General features: G+C 32.1%; 1 protein-coding gene across 3 annotated transcripts; it reads left to right on the top strand.

Annotated features, from left to right (window-relative positions):
* Positions 1 to 325: 325 nt before the first annotated feature.
* On the top strand, positions 326 to 14,611 carry LOC141712319 (type IV inositol polyphosphate 5-phosphatase 3-like). Of its 3 annotated transcripts, XM_074515206.1 has the most exons (10): positions 326 to 595; positions 695 to 797; positions 896 to 972; positions 9,209 to 9,285; positions 9,627 to 9,731; positions 10,557 to 11,373; positions 12,191 to 12,375; positions 12,977 to 13,085; positions 13,403 to 13,545; positions 14,294 to 14,611. In XM_074515206.1, exons 1-10 carry the CDS (start codon positions 575 to 577, stop codon positions 14,505 to 14,507), a joined length of 1,851 nt encoding a protein of 616 aa, XP_074371307.1. In that variant the 5' UTR covers positions 326 to 574; the 3' UTR covers positions 14,508 to 14,611. The 3 variants fall into 3 exon arrangements, with proteins under 3 accessions (XP_074371307.1, XP_074371309.1, XP_074371308.1); XM_074515208.1 differs by lacking the exons at positions 326 to 595; positions 695 to 797; positions 9,209 to 9,285 and having other exon boundaries at positions 9,627 to 9,735; XM_074515207.1 differs by lacking the exons at positions 326 to 595; positions 695 to 797; positions 896 to 972 and having other exon boundaries at positions 9,014 to 9,285; positions 9,627 to 9,735.
* The last annotated feature ends 2,530 nt before the right edge of the window (positions 14,612 to 17,141 follow it).

The following is a 17,141-nucleotide window of genomic DNA, read 5'->3' as shown; positions in this document are numbered from 1 at the left end:
ATGTTATTCGTAGATCTATCTCCACCTGTGTGTATATGATTTTTGTATTTCGTAATATTACGGTTATCACTAATTTACTATGCTATTTAAGATAATTTATTACAGCATTTGATCTTTTAAAATAAATATAGACACTTGTAGTTTCAAAAAAAAAAAATATATATATATATAGACACTTGTTTTTTTTAATATAAATCGAGTTCTGTCCTTTCTCAAAGCAGCCAATGAAAAAGAAAAAACAACTAATTAATCTGTGGACTATATCGTATACGTAATCGTAGACTTGATTCTTATTTTGCTAATTATTTATGCACGTACACACCAAAAATCGATTCATTGACCTCTCGCAACAGGAGAGAACTCAACATTGCACTTGGCTATAGACTCGGTTCTTAGTGTTTCATCTTCCCCATTATCCAATATCCATCACCCACCACTATATCCTCAGCTCCTTGCCACAATATTTTACACACATATGCATACATGCACACCGTTAGCTAGAGTTAGATTATGCTCATCATTTCTCTTTTAAATCCTCTCATAATTTATATTCTTCCACAGTCCCTGCACAAACATGTACAAAAATCAGCACGAGGTACGAACTTTTCTTAGTCAATACATACTTACGTACTTGTATATGCAAGACATATTAGAGTTTTTAAAGTAAAATCTGTAATTTTGTGTTTTGAATTAGCTGGGAATGGTGGCGAGGAAACTGTTGAATATAAGAGACAAGGGTAAATCTAATTACAGTTCTGATGCGGATGATTTTAATTATGCTGAATTTGACACAGAAGGTATTTATTTTTTAATTCATGTTTGGCTAGCTGTATTTACACACTGTATATTATTTTGGATTCTAAATCATCACTTGAATCATATGCCTACTTTGTAGAAGTATTTGAATTCCCGGGACAATCCAAATCCCCGGATAGTAAAGACGAAGAGGTTGTAGTTGATCCTAAGGCTAATGTAAGTCATTTTAAACATTTTTTTTTTGCTAAATATTTTAAACAATATTTGCTATCGCTGCTATAGATTTCTAGCTTTTTTACTGATTACTTTTTTAAACATTACTTTACAGTTGATAACACGAACGTGTATATATATATATATAACCATTGTTGCACCTTACTTAGTTGCGTAGTTGCTCTTACAGTCTTACTATTAACTCACATAGATCCCAGCTTGTTGGGGATTGCAGTAGTGAAATATAGAAGAAGCTACGGTTGTAAAAGTATGAGCAATCTTCAAGAGCTGTTCGAACCCGATTCCTAAAATATTAGAATTCGACTTGGTAAGAATCGAGCTGATCGAGCTCGACCTTTTGGAAATCTTTACAAAGCCAAACTCAAACATTAAATTACTCGGCTCGTACGCTCGCGAGCCTTATCGAGTCTGTATTATTTTTTTTAAAATTATTAAATTAACTCGAGCCGAACTAGAGCATATCAAATTTTGTATGAGCCAAGTTTCAAACTTAAAGTTCGAACTCGAGTCCGAATCCAAACCTTTTTAATGCCAAACGGTGCTCGGTTTGATTACAATAACCTTAAAGAATAAATTATTGTTCATCAATCTCGGAAGCAAAAGTAACAAAACAAAGTATATCTACAGTGATATTTTATGTAATTTTCGGTAATTCTATAATGATACCTTTTTGAGAAATTTTTAAAATAAATGAAATATAACTTAAGTAAATAAGTATTGTGTAAGAGATAAATCGTTGAATACTTATAAATTATATAAGTGTTTGTATGAATTTATTTATAAGTCAGTGAAATTTTTATTTAAAAAAATTGAAAAAATAATTATTCAATAAAGAGGGGCTAACTATCCTCTTGGTCACAGGTTCGAATCCCACGGGAGGAGAATTTATGATTATGCCTCCTGAGCCAGAGTATATCGCTTAAATGCGGTTTACCTTGATTCACGTGGTTTACAGGCTATTGCGTGAGCCCATAGGGTTTACCCGGTGCGCATCCGAAGTGTAGCGGTTGCGGGTTACCTACGATAAAAAAAATCGAAGAATATTTAAAAATATGATTTTAAAATTTAAACTAATAAAAACTCGAAAAAATTCAAACAAGTTGAGAAAAACAATTCAATGATACGTTCTTACTAACTTTAAATTTATCAACTTATAAGTTATAAATTGTACTATTTATAAGTTTGGTCGACAAAAACTATTTTTTTAGATTAGAAAAACAAATTATCATTAATAATTCAAATATTGATCAAGTACATCGATAAGGAAGAATGGCGTTTGGAGCCACTCCTCACAATCAGTCATAGAACTAGCTACCCTTGCTATCGAATGAGCCGCTAAATTCGCTGATCGTCTCACAAAATACACATAATAGCACCTAAGTCCTTAAGAAATTCTGAACAATCTGGCAAGATAGATCCAAAAAAAGAGTTGTCTCGAGTCTTGGTACGAATTGCTTCAACTACACTGAGGTTGTCCATCTCAATTTAAACTTATTGTTCGTCCAGTTTTTTTAGCCAAGCGAGTGTTTCTCTGAAAGCCAAATACTCCACATTAGCGCACAAACGTTCTCGAGCTCACTCAGAGATAATGAATCGAAGACACTGATGATCACTTGAAAAACAAATTGGCCTGAAGATCGAAACATATTAAGATTGCACAAACATCAGCATCTACTTGCAAAAGGGCAAGCCAGTAAAATATGGTTTAAGGATTTCATCGATAATCTACACACCTGAAAGGTGGAAAGGACATCAACACACTTTCTTCGAAGATTTTCAAGAGTGGGGAGGCAATTATGCATGACTGTCCACATGAAATTTTTCATTTTTTGGAGGGACAGTTAAATTTCATAACTTTAGCCACTTAAATTCTGAAATTCCACCTGGTCTCTATGAAAAATCTCTGCCGAGCATTCTGTATCCACTCTTCACCGTGTATTCTCATTTACCATCTTGGTCTGAAAAGGAAAGAGGAATTTTAAGAATCCTCCTCACCTCATTTCGATTAGAAATATCCCTCATCAGATTGAAGTCCCATTCGTTTAAGTTCATTCTTAACAAACTATTAACTTTTGTGCCTCTCAAACCTTGCACAATGGCCGTAAACACTTTCGTTGATCCAGATCCTGGAATCCATAGATCACCCAAAATATTAATAGAGCTCTCATTACCAACTTTCATAATGCTACCATTTTCAATAAGGTTCTTTGCAGCCAATATACTCTTCCAGACATAACTAGGGTTATTTCCTACACCTGCGTTTAGAATTGAGGATTGAGGGAAGAACCTAGCTTTTATCAATCAAGCTACAAATGATTGAGGAGTAGTTAAGATTGTCCAAATTTATTTTCCTAATAAGACAAAATTAAACTCAGTTATTCTTCTAAATCCCATTCCACTAAATTTTATTGAAAAACTCAATATATCCCAGACCATCCAATAGATTGCTTTGCTTTTTTTTCATGTCCGAGATCCACCGGTATTTGTTCACAAGTCTTTCAATTTCCTCACACGAAGTTTTAGGAAGGAGAAAGATACTTGACACATGGGATGAAATTTCCTGAATTACCGTTTTCAGGAAAAAAAATTTTGCCCGCTCGAGAGAGTAATTTTCCTTTTCAACTTTGCATACAATTCCAGACTTTATCTTTAACATAACTAAACACTGCATGCTTATTTCCAGTTACATTACTTGGAAGTCGCGGATAAGAGTCATCACTACGAATATGCACTTGAAGTAATTGACCGATTACATCATTTATATAATCCTGTGTATTATGACTGAAATAAACATTAGGCTTCTGAAAATTAACCTGCTGGCCTATAACCTTCTCAAACTCACTTAAATATTTTTTTATACATTGAGCTTCTGTTAAGTCGCTCTAAAGAAAAGATAACAGTCGTTAGCAAAGAAGAGATGTGACAAAATAAGGGCAGAATTAGAAATCTTACATCCATATAGGTCACATCTTGCTTGACTTTTCTGAATCAGCAAATAGAAAGGCCATCTACACAAAGTGAAAATAAATATGGGGAGATAGGGTCGCCTTGGCGAAGCCCACGTTGTGGAACTATATGATAAACTTCATGGCTTGACACATCATAAGTGTATTTGACAGTCAACATACACAAGTATATCTGGTCAATCCCCTTCTTTGAGAAAACCATTTTTACATGATCCCGAGAATGAACTGCCACTACACTCTTTCGTATGCCTTACTCATGTCTATTTTCATGATCGAGTACCCATTTTTCCTCGAGTTTTTTTCTTCATCCAGTGATTTACTTCATAGGTTGCTATCACATTATCTATTATCTATTATGAGCCTTCCATGGATGAATGCACTCTGCATTTCCAAGATAATCGTTGACAAAACAAACTTCATCCTGTTTGCTAGCATTTTCGTAATGATTATCACCATCATATTACAAATTGATATCGGCCTCAGATCGTTTGTTGAAACCGGATTGATCTTTTAGGAATGAGAATCACTACAATATCATTCAAGCTAGAAGGAATATTGTTAGTGGTTAACATATTTATACATGCTGAAGTAATATCATTACCTATGATATCCCAGAATTGGTAGAACACTGGATTCATACCATCCGAGCCTGGACTTCTATCTGGATGCATTGAAAAAATTGTCGTATTCACCTCATCAGTTGTAAAGCTTTCAGTTAAGCTCACATTATGATCTGGGCTAACTCGGGTGTCAATACCCCAAGCACACGTTCATCTTCCACCTCATTAGATTGAAACAAATTCTTATAATTATTTTCAATTAAATCTCCTAAACCTTGTTCTCAGTCAAGCCAATTTATAACGATACAAAACCCTATATCTTAACATACAAGTTATCCATATTAGAATATGATCCAAATTTTATGCTCATTAGTCTAATTAAATTTTAATATCCTAATCATTATATGATTTTAATCCTTTTTATTATATTATTCTATTATCAATCTAATTTTAAAAATTACAGGATATTACACTTAGTATAATTTATAAATATAGTGGGTACTACCCCGGGTAGCATTCCTTACCGAACTTGGTTATATACTGCGACAAAACCTTTATAAAAATTGTATCATATATATAATTAGTGGATATTTGGTTCATCGTATTACCGCATAAAACATAAAAACTGTTGGATTAAAAATAAAATCAATGGTCAAGTTTATTTGATATTAAGGAGAATTAAACTGAAATCTTGTTGATTAAATACAAACACTTACTAAATAAATAAGGAGACATAATTTAATATAGGATACATCAGCAAACATAATTTCCAATACTAAATTGATAACGAGACATAATCTAAAAATAAATATATAAGGAGACGTAATTATTAACAATTATGTATAACAAATGCAAATGCAGGTTTTGAATATAATAGTCTCCCAGTGATAATATCTTCTCCATTAGCTAACGACAAAGTGAAGAAAACAGAGACCATCAATAAATTTTAGAAAAAATAATTATTAAACAATGAGAGACATAAGAAAATTTAGAAAAACACAATTTATTAACATTATAATTAAAATAACATATACTAAAAAAATTAAAAAAAGTAAAAAAGAAATATGTGCACAATAAACAAATAATTTACTAATCATATAACAATGGACCAAAGAAAAGATGAAAGTTATTATAAAAATCTACACTTAGTTTGTTTAAAAATATAACTTTCATACTTATAATAATTTACTCGATAAAATTATCAAGCAAATCTTATGCATAACACGAGTATTAAGCAATAGTAATGTATAAAAATAGATATATAACAAATATAGTACATGTATTTATTATATCATTTTTTATTAACTATAATTATAAGTTTCAATTATTAAATTTAATAATTAAAAAAAGAAATTACACAACATTTTTTAAAAAACAAACCAATAAAAATTAATAAATTAGTTCATATTGATTATGTAGTAGAATTTTACTTCAATAAAATTATTCTACATTATACATAATGAAAATCAATTTTATTGTTCATATTTTAAGAGTTAATATGATAATATTCTACATTTGTGTAAAAAATATATTTTGTGAAATTAATTTTTTGTTATTATTTACGAGATCCTATAATATAATCAATACTCCCTCCGGCTCCATCCCACCCGGGCACGAAAATTAAAAAAAGTGTAAATTAATAATGAAAAGTGAGGACAAATTGGTGGACCAGTCAATATTTAATATATAAAATGGGTATATTAGAGAAAAGTAGTAGATGTAGTTATTTTTTATAGTATAAAATTTTACTCTCGCCGTCACGCCCGACTGTTGATATTGAATTTCGGTACTAAGATTAAGAACAAGTATAAATTAGTGATGAAAAGTAACGTAAGTGGATAAAGGAATAGAAACAATTAATATATTTAATGTATATACTTAGTATAATGGAGGAAATTAGCGGATATGGTTCATTTCTATATTATAAATTAAAGGAATGAAAATGACATCAAAAAAATTAGAAAAATTTTAAAATATAAAAAAATGAGAGTAACATTTTAAATTGGAAACGGTAAGGAAATGAGAGAACCCGTGGGGACAGTAATTTAACCGTATCTCTAAATTAATTGGCTATTAGTATGATTTTAGTTAAGGACATTAACACATGCTCCAGATGTTATGTATAATCTAGTCGGTTAGTTAAAGTTATACTTTTAATAGAAATTGTGGTTCAATAAATATAATTAATTATATATAAATGATTATCCAATTTTTTTGGTTAAAAACAATTATAAGGCAACAAATTTCTTAAAATATATTAGAGTATATTGCATTTGTATCCCATAAGTTTTGCCGAAAAATAATATGTACTTATACTTAAGTTGGTGGCAGTTCGCTCCATAAATTTAGGAATCAGCTTCAATTTGTAACCCTTTCGTCAAAGTCACGCTGTTATCGTTAAATTTGAATTTTAGTAGAGGGGTATTTTTGTAATTGTATAACATAACTTTTGATTTTTATAAAAAAATGTAAATAATTTGATTTAAAATTCTAAAATATTTGTTTATTCCAATTTTTAACACTCCCATCTATCTTAATTTAAAGAACAAATATGATCATTTTAATTTTATAACTATTTTCTTGGTCACAGGTTCGAATTCTACGGGAGGAGAATTTATGATTATGCCTCCTTAGCTAAAGTTTGTCGCTTAAATGAGGTTTACCTTGATTCAAGTAATTTGCAGGTTATTGCGTGAGCTCGTAGGGTTTACGAAGTGCGCACCCGAAGAGTAGCGGCTGCGAGTTAATTACGATATATATATATATATATATATATATATATATATATCGAATAATTACGGATGAACTTAAAAAAAATCTAATCGAAATTTTGTTTACATAAATTATTTTAAAAAAATTCAAAATAAATCGTCCTTTATTTAATTAATCAGATTATGCAAGTATATTTTTAATAAAATACATAATAATTTTTTAGAATATGAAATTAAGTTATTACATATATTATTTGGTAAATTTGAAAATTATATTATATAGTTACTAAAACGCCCTTATACTTTTTAATGGTAACGGAGAAAAACTGACCGATGACTACAAATTGAAGCTACTTAATTATTATATTTGGGATGTGAACGGTCACCCCATTTAAGTATGAGCACTTAAAAAAGAATTATCAAAATAATGAATTACAAAATGCAATATACTCGATATATTGTGTACTCAATTACTCCTATATTTTAGTGAAGGATTCGCCGGTATTGGACATGGTCCGAGGGTTCTATAGTACAGATAGACTGTACAGTAGAGGGTGTATAGAGGAACCGCTCACCCACTCGCAACTGAACCGTATTTCGCGGATAATCGCGATATGCAGATTGATTGTAAATTTAAATTTTAAAACCGTTCATTCGTGATTTGGATGCAGTTAATTTTTGAAAGTGGCAAAATTGCAACCGCAATCGCAATATATATTTATAATAAAATATATTTTCAGAAAATGTAGTTAATATCATATAAAGTAATAAGTATACACATTTATTAATTAATTTTAAGTTAATGTTAAGACTTCGTTAATAAGATTTACCATCATTATAAGATATATAGCCAAACAAATGAAAAATATAATCAACATGTAATTTTTTTTATTCTTTTCTTTTTTATTCTTTTTTCTTTTCCCTCCATATTTTTGTATGTTTTTAATATTCTTCTCTATACAGAGTATTAGTTTGTATTTTATTTTTAAATTTAAATTTATCACTTAACTTAAACTTGAATTTATTAATATTCCGAATTTATTTTTTTGCAAATTATTAATTATTTTAAAATAAGTGGTTGAACCGCAAACCAATCCGCAATAACCGTAAATTCGCAATCGCAGTTGACGTGGTTAACCGCAACCGCAAATATGGTTGCGGATGACAATTTTCTAAAACCGCTCTTTGCGGTTTGATTTGCGGTTGCGGATGACAATTTTCTAAAACCGCTCTTTGCTGTTTGATTCGACTTTTACCCAAAACCGATCCGAACCGCGTACACGCGCTATTGTATCGATGTCCACCGAACTTTCTTGTCTCACCAAAAGCGATATCGGGCTATCATAATTGGTTGATAGACCACTTTAAGCCTCTGTTTGGTTGGAAGAAAATAGAGGGGAGGGGAGGGAGGAGGGTTTCTACAATAAAAATGTGTTTGGTTCATATTTTTAGAGGGGAGGGGAGGGAAATGAAGGGGCCTAAAATCCCTTATGGGTCTTATTTTGTTTCCTCCCAATTTGGGGTTTTTTGGAGGGGAGAAATTTTATTGACAAAAATAACATTACACCTTCTTAACACTTACATATATCCTAAATGACTTATATGTAATTTTAATTATAAACCCCTCCCTTCCCTGTACCAAACACAAAAATGAGTTAATTCCCCTCCCCTCCCTTCAACCAAATAGAATTAATATTATATATTTTCCCTCCCCTCCCCTCCCCTCCCCTCTATTAAAATTCCTCCCCTTCCCTCCCCTCCCCTCTATTAAAATTCCTCCCCTTCCCTCCCCTCCCCTCCGTTGAGCCGAACACCGCGTAAATGAGAAGATAACATATCACACGTCCCTACTTTTACCAAATGTTTTACTTGTAGATTTCCGTAATTATTTTTCTCCTCGTCTCCTCTTGCTGTTCATTTTTCATCCCGTTCCCATTACCATCTAAACGCCTCAGTTATTTTTGTCGTATTTTCTTCCAAGCTTGAGGCACTTCCAAGGCTAAGAAGACGAAACTCTGAGACTTTCAGGACAGATTATATAACTGCAAGAGAACTCAGGTATGCTTCATCAATCCTCACCTTTTAATTTATCTGTTGTTTGTGCACATGGGCATATGAACATGATAATCCCTGATAGTTAGAAGTTTAGGTCATTTTAATTGGTTTAATTTTAATTTTTGGTCATTTTAATTGGTCATTTTTGTTGTTTAGCTTTCCGAGCTTATCATGTACTCCATTAAACTTCTAGCTTTTCGCGTATCATGTACATATCATGACTTCTAGTTTTTCGCGCTTATCATGTACTTATCAGGTGCCATTGAAAATTCGTTAATTTAAATATTGTAAGAAAAACATGGGTGATATTTTACTAACGCATTTCACCGTATATGTGTTATTAGAGTCTATGCTGGTACCTGGAATGTGGCGGGTCAAATTCCATCAGACGACCTAGATATTGAAGAATGGCTGGATATTAGTGAACCTGCTGACATTTATGTTATTGGGCAAGTATTACGCTACTTAACTTTTTATGAATTCCACTGGATTAATTTAATTTGATTATATGCCTCAAAATTTGTTGATACTACAAACTACATACCTATCATGGGTGATTATTTGCTTTCTTAACTAAGTATAAAAGTATTGAATTCGATGATGTTATGTATATATTGTTAAGTAACCGATTCCTCTAAAACTGTAAGAGGAGATAGCCATTGGATGATGTTTGAATTGTTTCTTAATATATTGTTAAGTAACCGGTTCTCTAAAACCATAACATGTCATAGGAGAGAGCCATTTTTGGGTCGAAGAATGGATCACACACGCCCCATCTTTGGGAAAAAGATTCCAATTGGATCGAGCTTTTGTGCCGAACCCGACTATAACTCTGTTCGAATTCGGAAGCCCGTATTGACTCAAGCTTGAACTCGAACTCGTTTACCATTACAATAAATATATTACTACTATTATTTATATCAATTTTTATAAAATAATTTAATTTAATTTAATTTTTTTAATTGATGAGCTCGCGAGTATACTCGGCTCGGCTCGTTTATACTTGTCATGATTAGCTCGTGTATATACTCGACTTTAATTGAACTCTTAGGTTTGAGCTCATTGCTTCATTTAAGTTGAACGAGCTGCTCGAGTCATTTAAAAATACCCAAGCTCGAACTGTTTTATTATCTTTATTAGCTGCCTGGACCAGCTCAGCTTGAATAACAACTCTAATTGGAAGTAGTGCACCTTTTCTAGTTTAGTGCCGGTTATGTTATATGCTTTTTGTACACAAAAAAAGTAAACTAGTTGAACACCTTCGATTTCTGCAGTTTACAGGAGATCATATCATTAAATGCTGGCAATATCTTTGGTGTTGAGGATGGTCGCCCTATCCCAAAATGGGAACGCATCATTCGTGAAACTTTAAACAAAATTCAACCTGTCAAAACAAAGGGTAAATGCTACAGTGATCCTCCTTCTCCCTCAAAATTTGAGCGATATAAAGACTTTTCGCATGTAGAAGATGAAGTATTACTTGGAAGTGATAGTGATCATGAGCAGGAGGAGATATATTCATCTAAGAACGAGTTATATTCTAAAGAAGGTAGTTATGAACCGAGTACAGCGACGGAGGTGCTTCCGACTGCTGGTGAAAATTTAACTGTACTACTCGATGAACAGTTATCAAGACACTTTTATACTCCAAAAACATTGGGTCGAGGAAATGCAGAAGCATATATTCCCTTGCAGAGTAATAAAATAAAGAAAAGACTCAGTAAGAAAGAAATTATGGGTTTAAGCTGGGCTGAGCCACCATTAGATCTTTTAGCTCATTGTAATATAGAAAGGACTAGTTCGCTTACTTCCCAGCCTTTCAAAGCTTCCAAAACTTTTAACACATTTAATTTTTTTAAATCATCTATGAATGATGATGGTAAAGTGCAGCCAGATACTGCTTCTACCTCCAAAGTTGACCTTGAATCACTTGTGAACTGGAAAAGAAGGTCCCATTATGTAAGGATAGTAAGTAAACAAATGGTCGGTCTTTTTGTCACTATATGGGTCCGCCGAAGTTTGCGAAGGCATATCCAAAATGTAAATGTGTCTACAGTTGGCGTTGGTGCTATGGGTTACATGGGAAACAAGGTTTGTTCCCTTTTCTATCCGTCCTTAAAATATCTCTGTAACTCTATTGAATATTATAGCATGCTAGCGAGGGCAATATGCTAGAGCTAGAATTCTTTGGTATATCTCGATCTCCCACATTAATGTCACAATTTCTGATCATTCGCTAGTATTGTTGTCATAAAAAATAATAAGGCGCTCCTTTATGCCAGTGCTAATGTCTATGGACTATTAGCAACATAACTAGTTGCAAGATTTCAAAATCATAGTAACAGGGAAATTACCAATGGACCAGATGACCCTATTTAGATACGACTAGTAATGGGCTACCTACTAATGGACTATTTATGTGATGACAAAGCCACCCCATAATCAGTTGATCATGGGTTCAATATTCTTAATCTCAAGTTCTCAGTTATAAAATTTATATGGATACAACCCACAAGAACAGTTTTTAGTACTAACACTTTGATGGCTTTACCCATCTAAGCAATTATATATTTATGCCATCGTTCCTGAAATACTTATGATCGTCCTATTTACCAAATTCATAATTGGTTCTTAAGTTATCGAAGGGTGATCATTATAGAATATCTTAATATAATAGCTGAATCACCAAATACACGATCTATAAGTTTATGCCAATTTTAGGTTTCTATTCTTTAATGGCTGGAGTCTTCGCACTCTTATTGTCAAAGCATATATCCCACCTTACTATGCATATGTTAATGGGGAATGGATAGCAGTCATTAGTGACTACCTTTTATTGTATTTAGTTGTGGAAGTTTTTGTGTGTAATGTTTATCTTTTCTCTCATTACACTTTTCTTTAATCGCAGGGATCAATATCAGTTAGCATGTCTATATACCAAACTCTTTTCTGTTTCATATGCACTCACCTTTCAGCCGGTGAAAAACAAGTTGATGCAATAAGAAGAAATGCCGATGTTCGTGCAATACATTCTAGAACTCATTTTAATTCCTTTACAAGCATTCCACTTCCCAAAAGTATCCATGATCATGAGTGAGTTTCTCACTTTCTAGTTAATCTGTCTCTTATAAGCTGTGATAAAAATCCTTGTAATCAAGTCATTTGAAGTCAAGAAAAGGTCTAGTATTTTCTCCTGTGTTATTGCATGCGGAAGTTTTTTTTTTTGCTAAACATGTGGGAGTATTTATTCCCGCTAAAATGAATGTTTGACTTAAAGAAAGATACAAACTTATGTGGTTTTGGCATCAGTAATAATAACAGTTACTTATTGCTTGATGATTATACGTTTTCCTTACTCTGATAATGCAATGGCAGCTCTTGCAAAATACTTAATTTTCCTTTTTTAGTTACTAGGAAAAGTTGTCTTAAACAGCCATTTGCATCAGTTATTCATATCTGAAGTTATGGTAAAATGCATAAAGTAAACCATAAAATTTGCAACTCAAGCAGGTTAAATTCAACATTAGTTCTTTACACATCTAAATAAACCTTACCAAGTATATATGGAAGACAGAGTATTTGCAGTTAAGGGTATATATATTATATAGTGTGCGACTATTTCTGTAGAAGATATTACTCTAGACAACTGAAATAATTTTGAGAAATTAACTAAAACGGCATTTTTACTTGGTAGGAGAATAATATGGCTAGGTGATCTCAATTATCGCATAAATTTGCCTTACGATGAAACAAGACAGCTTATCTCCGGAAGGGACTGGTCTGCGCTGATCGAAGGTGACCAGGTAGGTAGATATCACATTTTATGTTTTTTTCCTGCACTTCAATATAGGTAAAGTAGAATCCCAACACCAATCATTAGATTTCTTTTCCACGTTATAGTTTTCTATTGTACCAGACTGCTTAATTAAAACATTTTATGTAGTTTCATTAAAAAAAGTTATTATCAGTTAGATACAATTCTTAAAACAAAAATATGGCTGATGGTTTCATTGGCAAGTTGGGACCTGGAAGAGGTAAACATCGGTTGCATATTAGTGAAAGAAATAGTAGATACTTAATACTTAATACTGAAGTATGTTGCAATCTGTTTATTGGACAGCTTGTTCGAGAGTTTAGAAGAGGTAGAACATTTCATGGATGGTCCGAAGGCACTTTAAACTTTCCGCCAACTTACAAGTATGAAATGAACTCAAACAAGTATTGTGGAGAAGATTCAAAAGTCGGTAGACGAACTCCAGCATGGTATGGCAAATTCTTCTTGTTCACCTCAAATCTTGTTACAGATGGACTCTTATTTGATCATGTTATTACATTAGAAAAAAAAAATCGACCTTTGAATTATTTTTGGAAATTTGTTTTGGTATAGTTTGTGAGTAATTTTAATTTGGAAAATATAATAATTTCAACTAAGTGTGTGATAAATCTAATTTCTTGAAAGTGAAAGTATTTGATTTAAACAACAGAAATTATTATTATGTTTATGTTTAAGGGAAAAGCTTAAAGTTGTGTAGTCTAGGAAGCAATGGTGGCTTTGTAGAGAAAGTGCAGGATGTTATGCAATTATTCTTAGGAAAAAAGTGGATCTACCTCTTGAATTTATAAGTTTCTTCAAAGATTTAACAATCAAGTACATGTGTTAAGGTTCTGAGCTTCACTTGAGGGGTTTAGGAGGTAGAAACAAACTGTTGATTGTCTTGAAGTCACTTTCACCTAGTCAGGCACCTTGGTGTCACCTAGTTCATATTTTAATTTTAAAGAAATCTGGACATTTTTATATTGAGTTTAATTTGGTTCATTTATAAGAAAGCCTAAGATCATTATATATAATGATCAATTAAGTCAGGCACCTTGGTATTGTCAGTTGTGGCGCTTCACCTAGTTCTTGTTCTAATTTCATAGAAAACTACACATTTTGTATCGAGTTAATTTGGTTTTCTTATTATAAGAATGTTTTTTTTCATGGCTCAGTACTGATAGTTAATTCTTTTAGGTGTGACCGCATTATATCATTTGGGAAGGGAATAAAACTTGTAAGCTACGGTACAACTGAGCTCCGGGCCTCTGATCACCAACCAGTAGCTGCATCTTATATTGTAGAGGTCGAAGTTTTTTGTCCTAAGAGGCTGCAGAAAGCCCTTAAATATACTGGTGCAGAAATTGAAGATGAACTAAAACTTATGGAGTATGAACGGGGAGTGGTATAGAAAATTCTGTCATGTTTAGAGATGTTTTTATATACTATAAATATGTTATCCGTACTAAAGAAAAACCTTATCTAACAACAGTTCAATCTACACAATTTACTACACATATAGTCTTGTACTGAGAATGATTCGCTGTGTGTTTGTTTAACTATATGGTCTGTTTGTGTTTTGCTTATAAGTTATTTGTGGTTCGTAGTTAAGTGAAATTTTAGTAACACTTAATTTTTCCTCTTTGATTTTTCGCCTTTTTATTAATTTTACTTTTAAAATATATATTTTCAATGTTAATCTAGTTTAATATTTATAAATTGAGATAATTATATTTAAAAATTTATTATTTTAGTTTGTTTAGGATAATTTTTTTTATATATCTTAGGAAGCGCGGCTCGGCATGACCCGATTTTTAAAAAAACCCGGCTTGATTCTTTTTAAAAAAAAATCGGGTTTTTTAAAGCCTGATTAAAACTCGGCCCGATGAGTTTTTTGTGCATCTCTGATGTTAAATAAGTTTTTTTTTAACAGCAAATATATAAGGGACAAGTCCAAACTAACCATCCTTGCAGGCCCAAAACAAACGGACCACGAAACAACCCAACTAAACCTCACTTAGCTTAATCACCCCTAAAGCATATCATTAGTCCATTAAACAAAACATTAACTTAACTTAAACATAACTTAATTAATAAAAACCAGAATTAACGACTGATGGACTACCCATCAGCCTTCTTCAACCTCCCTCATTGTGACCATGCCATGCAGATCCTCAGCAGCCCTTTCAGTGTTCCATTTCTTCAGCAAAGTCCAGCAAAACACCATGACCAGCATCATTACCTTCCTGAGCTCCAGGCAATCCAACCACTATGTATTTCCAAACCAGCTAACGCTTCATCTCCCGCATTTCCCAAAGCATCCGCCCATTCATCCTGCAAACCTAAACCCAACCCCTGATTCCGACCTTCATTTATCTCTGCATCCTGCATCCTGAGGCAGCTCCTCTTCCTCAGGATCAAATACCTCATCTATCAAAATTGCAGGCTCAATTTCACTTTGCCTAACAACCCTGAATCTCTGCGCAGTAATTCTCAGACCCACATCCAAGTAACACAGAAGGTACTTAACACAATCATCTAAAAAAATAAGATTTTCGTATTTCGAATCGTCAAAAAAACATAATATAAATAGATTTTAACTCCTTCAGTGTGGTCCTACATTCCTCAATCCTCAATGATACATTCAAAGTAAGACACCGTGGGGCATTTGCTGCGAATTGACTATTTGCTACGAATTGAGTGAACCATCGTAAGACCGTAAATTTCTATAAGCACATTCCTTCGTCCCCTTCTGTTTATTTTATTTTGCTCAAAACTTCACGAACTCCCAATTTATAATAATAAAGTTAACTATAATTAATTTACACTGGTAAAGAAATTTAAATATAAGACATATTTAATAATACAATTATAAATATGATAGATCCCATCTGATTCCGCACTAAGTCATTACGTGTGTTTTGATTGACTTTTAGATAGACGGGAATGAGAATTTTTAAATTCTACGGGTAAAGGAATTTCAATCTATATCCTGAGTTTCAAAAACTCATACCCAACTTACTTTTCATCGGTCTTTCTTGTCTTAATCTTTGATCATTTTTTAATCTCTTTTTGCGTAATTTTCATCATTCGTATAAGTTAATAAGTTATACGAATTTGTTTATTTTTGTTCATTAAATTAATGTGAATATTTTCATATCTCAAAATGTGGCACAAAAGTGTTTGATTAAATGTCCAACTGAATATATTATTTTTAAATTGAACAGGTTACACCGAACCAGATTCCCCATTGATGTTTTAATTGATTTAAATCATTTTAAAAGTATTTCCATTGCTTGGATTATGAAAATTCCAGAGGGCAAACAAAGGATGCAAGCAGTCGTATCTTTCGGTTTGACGGGCTAGGACCATTAAATAAACACCACATTTTTAAGGGAATATGATGGCGTTCTCGATGATTATATTAAAATGATTATAATGTCCCTGGCAAAAAAATGATTATAATGACAATTTTGTAATATTTTTTGAATAAAAAACGGGCAAAGTACTGCAACTCACAAACGTGAAAAACAATGTAAAATATCACGTACTGATTCTCTCATGTTACGTGACTTGGTTTGAATAAGAAATTATTGATTAATTTTAATATGTACCACACGAATAAGATAGTGAATTTTAAAAATAAGTGTATTCTGATTTCAAAAAAAAAGTGTATAATATGAATGTGCTTGTGGTAATCTTAAATAAATGCTATAAATGGAAAGTTTACTTTTTTTGAGACATTCAAAAAAGAAAAGATTTCCGTTAATTTTAATTGTTCGCCGATTTTGATGGAGTTGAGAAAAAAATCTTATAGAGTCTTGATGATTTTGTGAAATTTTTCGGAATTCCTTTAAAATATCAAAATCTCATGGATTTTAGAAAGATTTCAAAATATTAAAAATGTACTAGCAAATCCATCAAAATCCACCACTTTTTCAAATAAAAAAAATCCACGGACATATGAATATCTTCAGATGTTGATAAATTTTTTAAATCTAAATTTAATACCACTACATTTTAATAGAATTTTATAATCTAAGTT

Source organism: Apium graveolens, chromosome 3, assembly GCF_009905375.1.
Source record: "Apium graveolens cultivar Ventura chromosome 3, ASM990537v1, whole genome shotgun sequence".
Lineage (NCBI taxonomy): Eukaryota > Viridiplantae > Streptophyta > Magnoliopsida > Apiales > Apiaceae > Apium > Apium graveolens.
The sequence above is the reverse complement of the archived record's forward strand: the minus strand, read 5'-3'. Positions and strand labels throughout refer to the sequence as shown.

Coding starts and splice junctions, on each gene's coding strand:
- LOC141712319 (XM_074515206.1), top strand. CDS start 575: ATGTACAAAAATCAGCACGAG. Junction 9,286..9,626: donor ATAACTGCAAGAGAACTCAG/GTATGCTTCATC, acceptor ATGTGTTATTAG/AGTCTATGCTGGTACCTGGA. Junction 11,374..12,190: donor TGGGTTACATGGGAAACAAG/GTTTGTTCCCTT, acceptor CTTTAATCGCAG/GGATCAATATCAGTTAGCAT.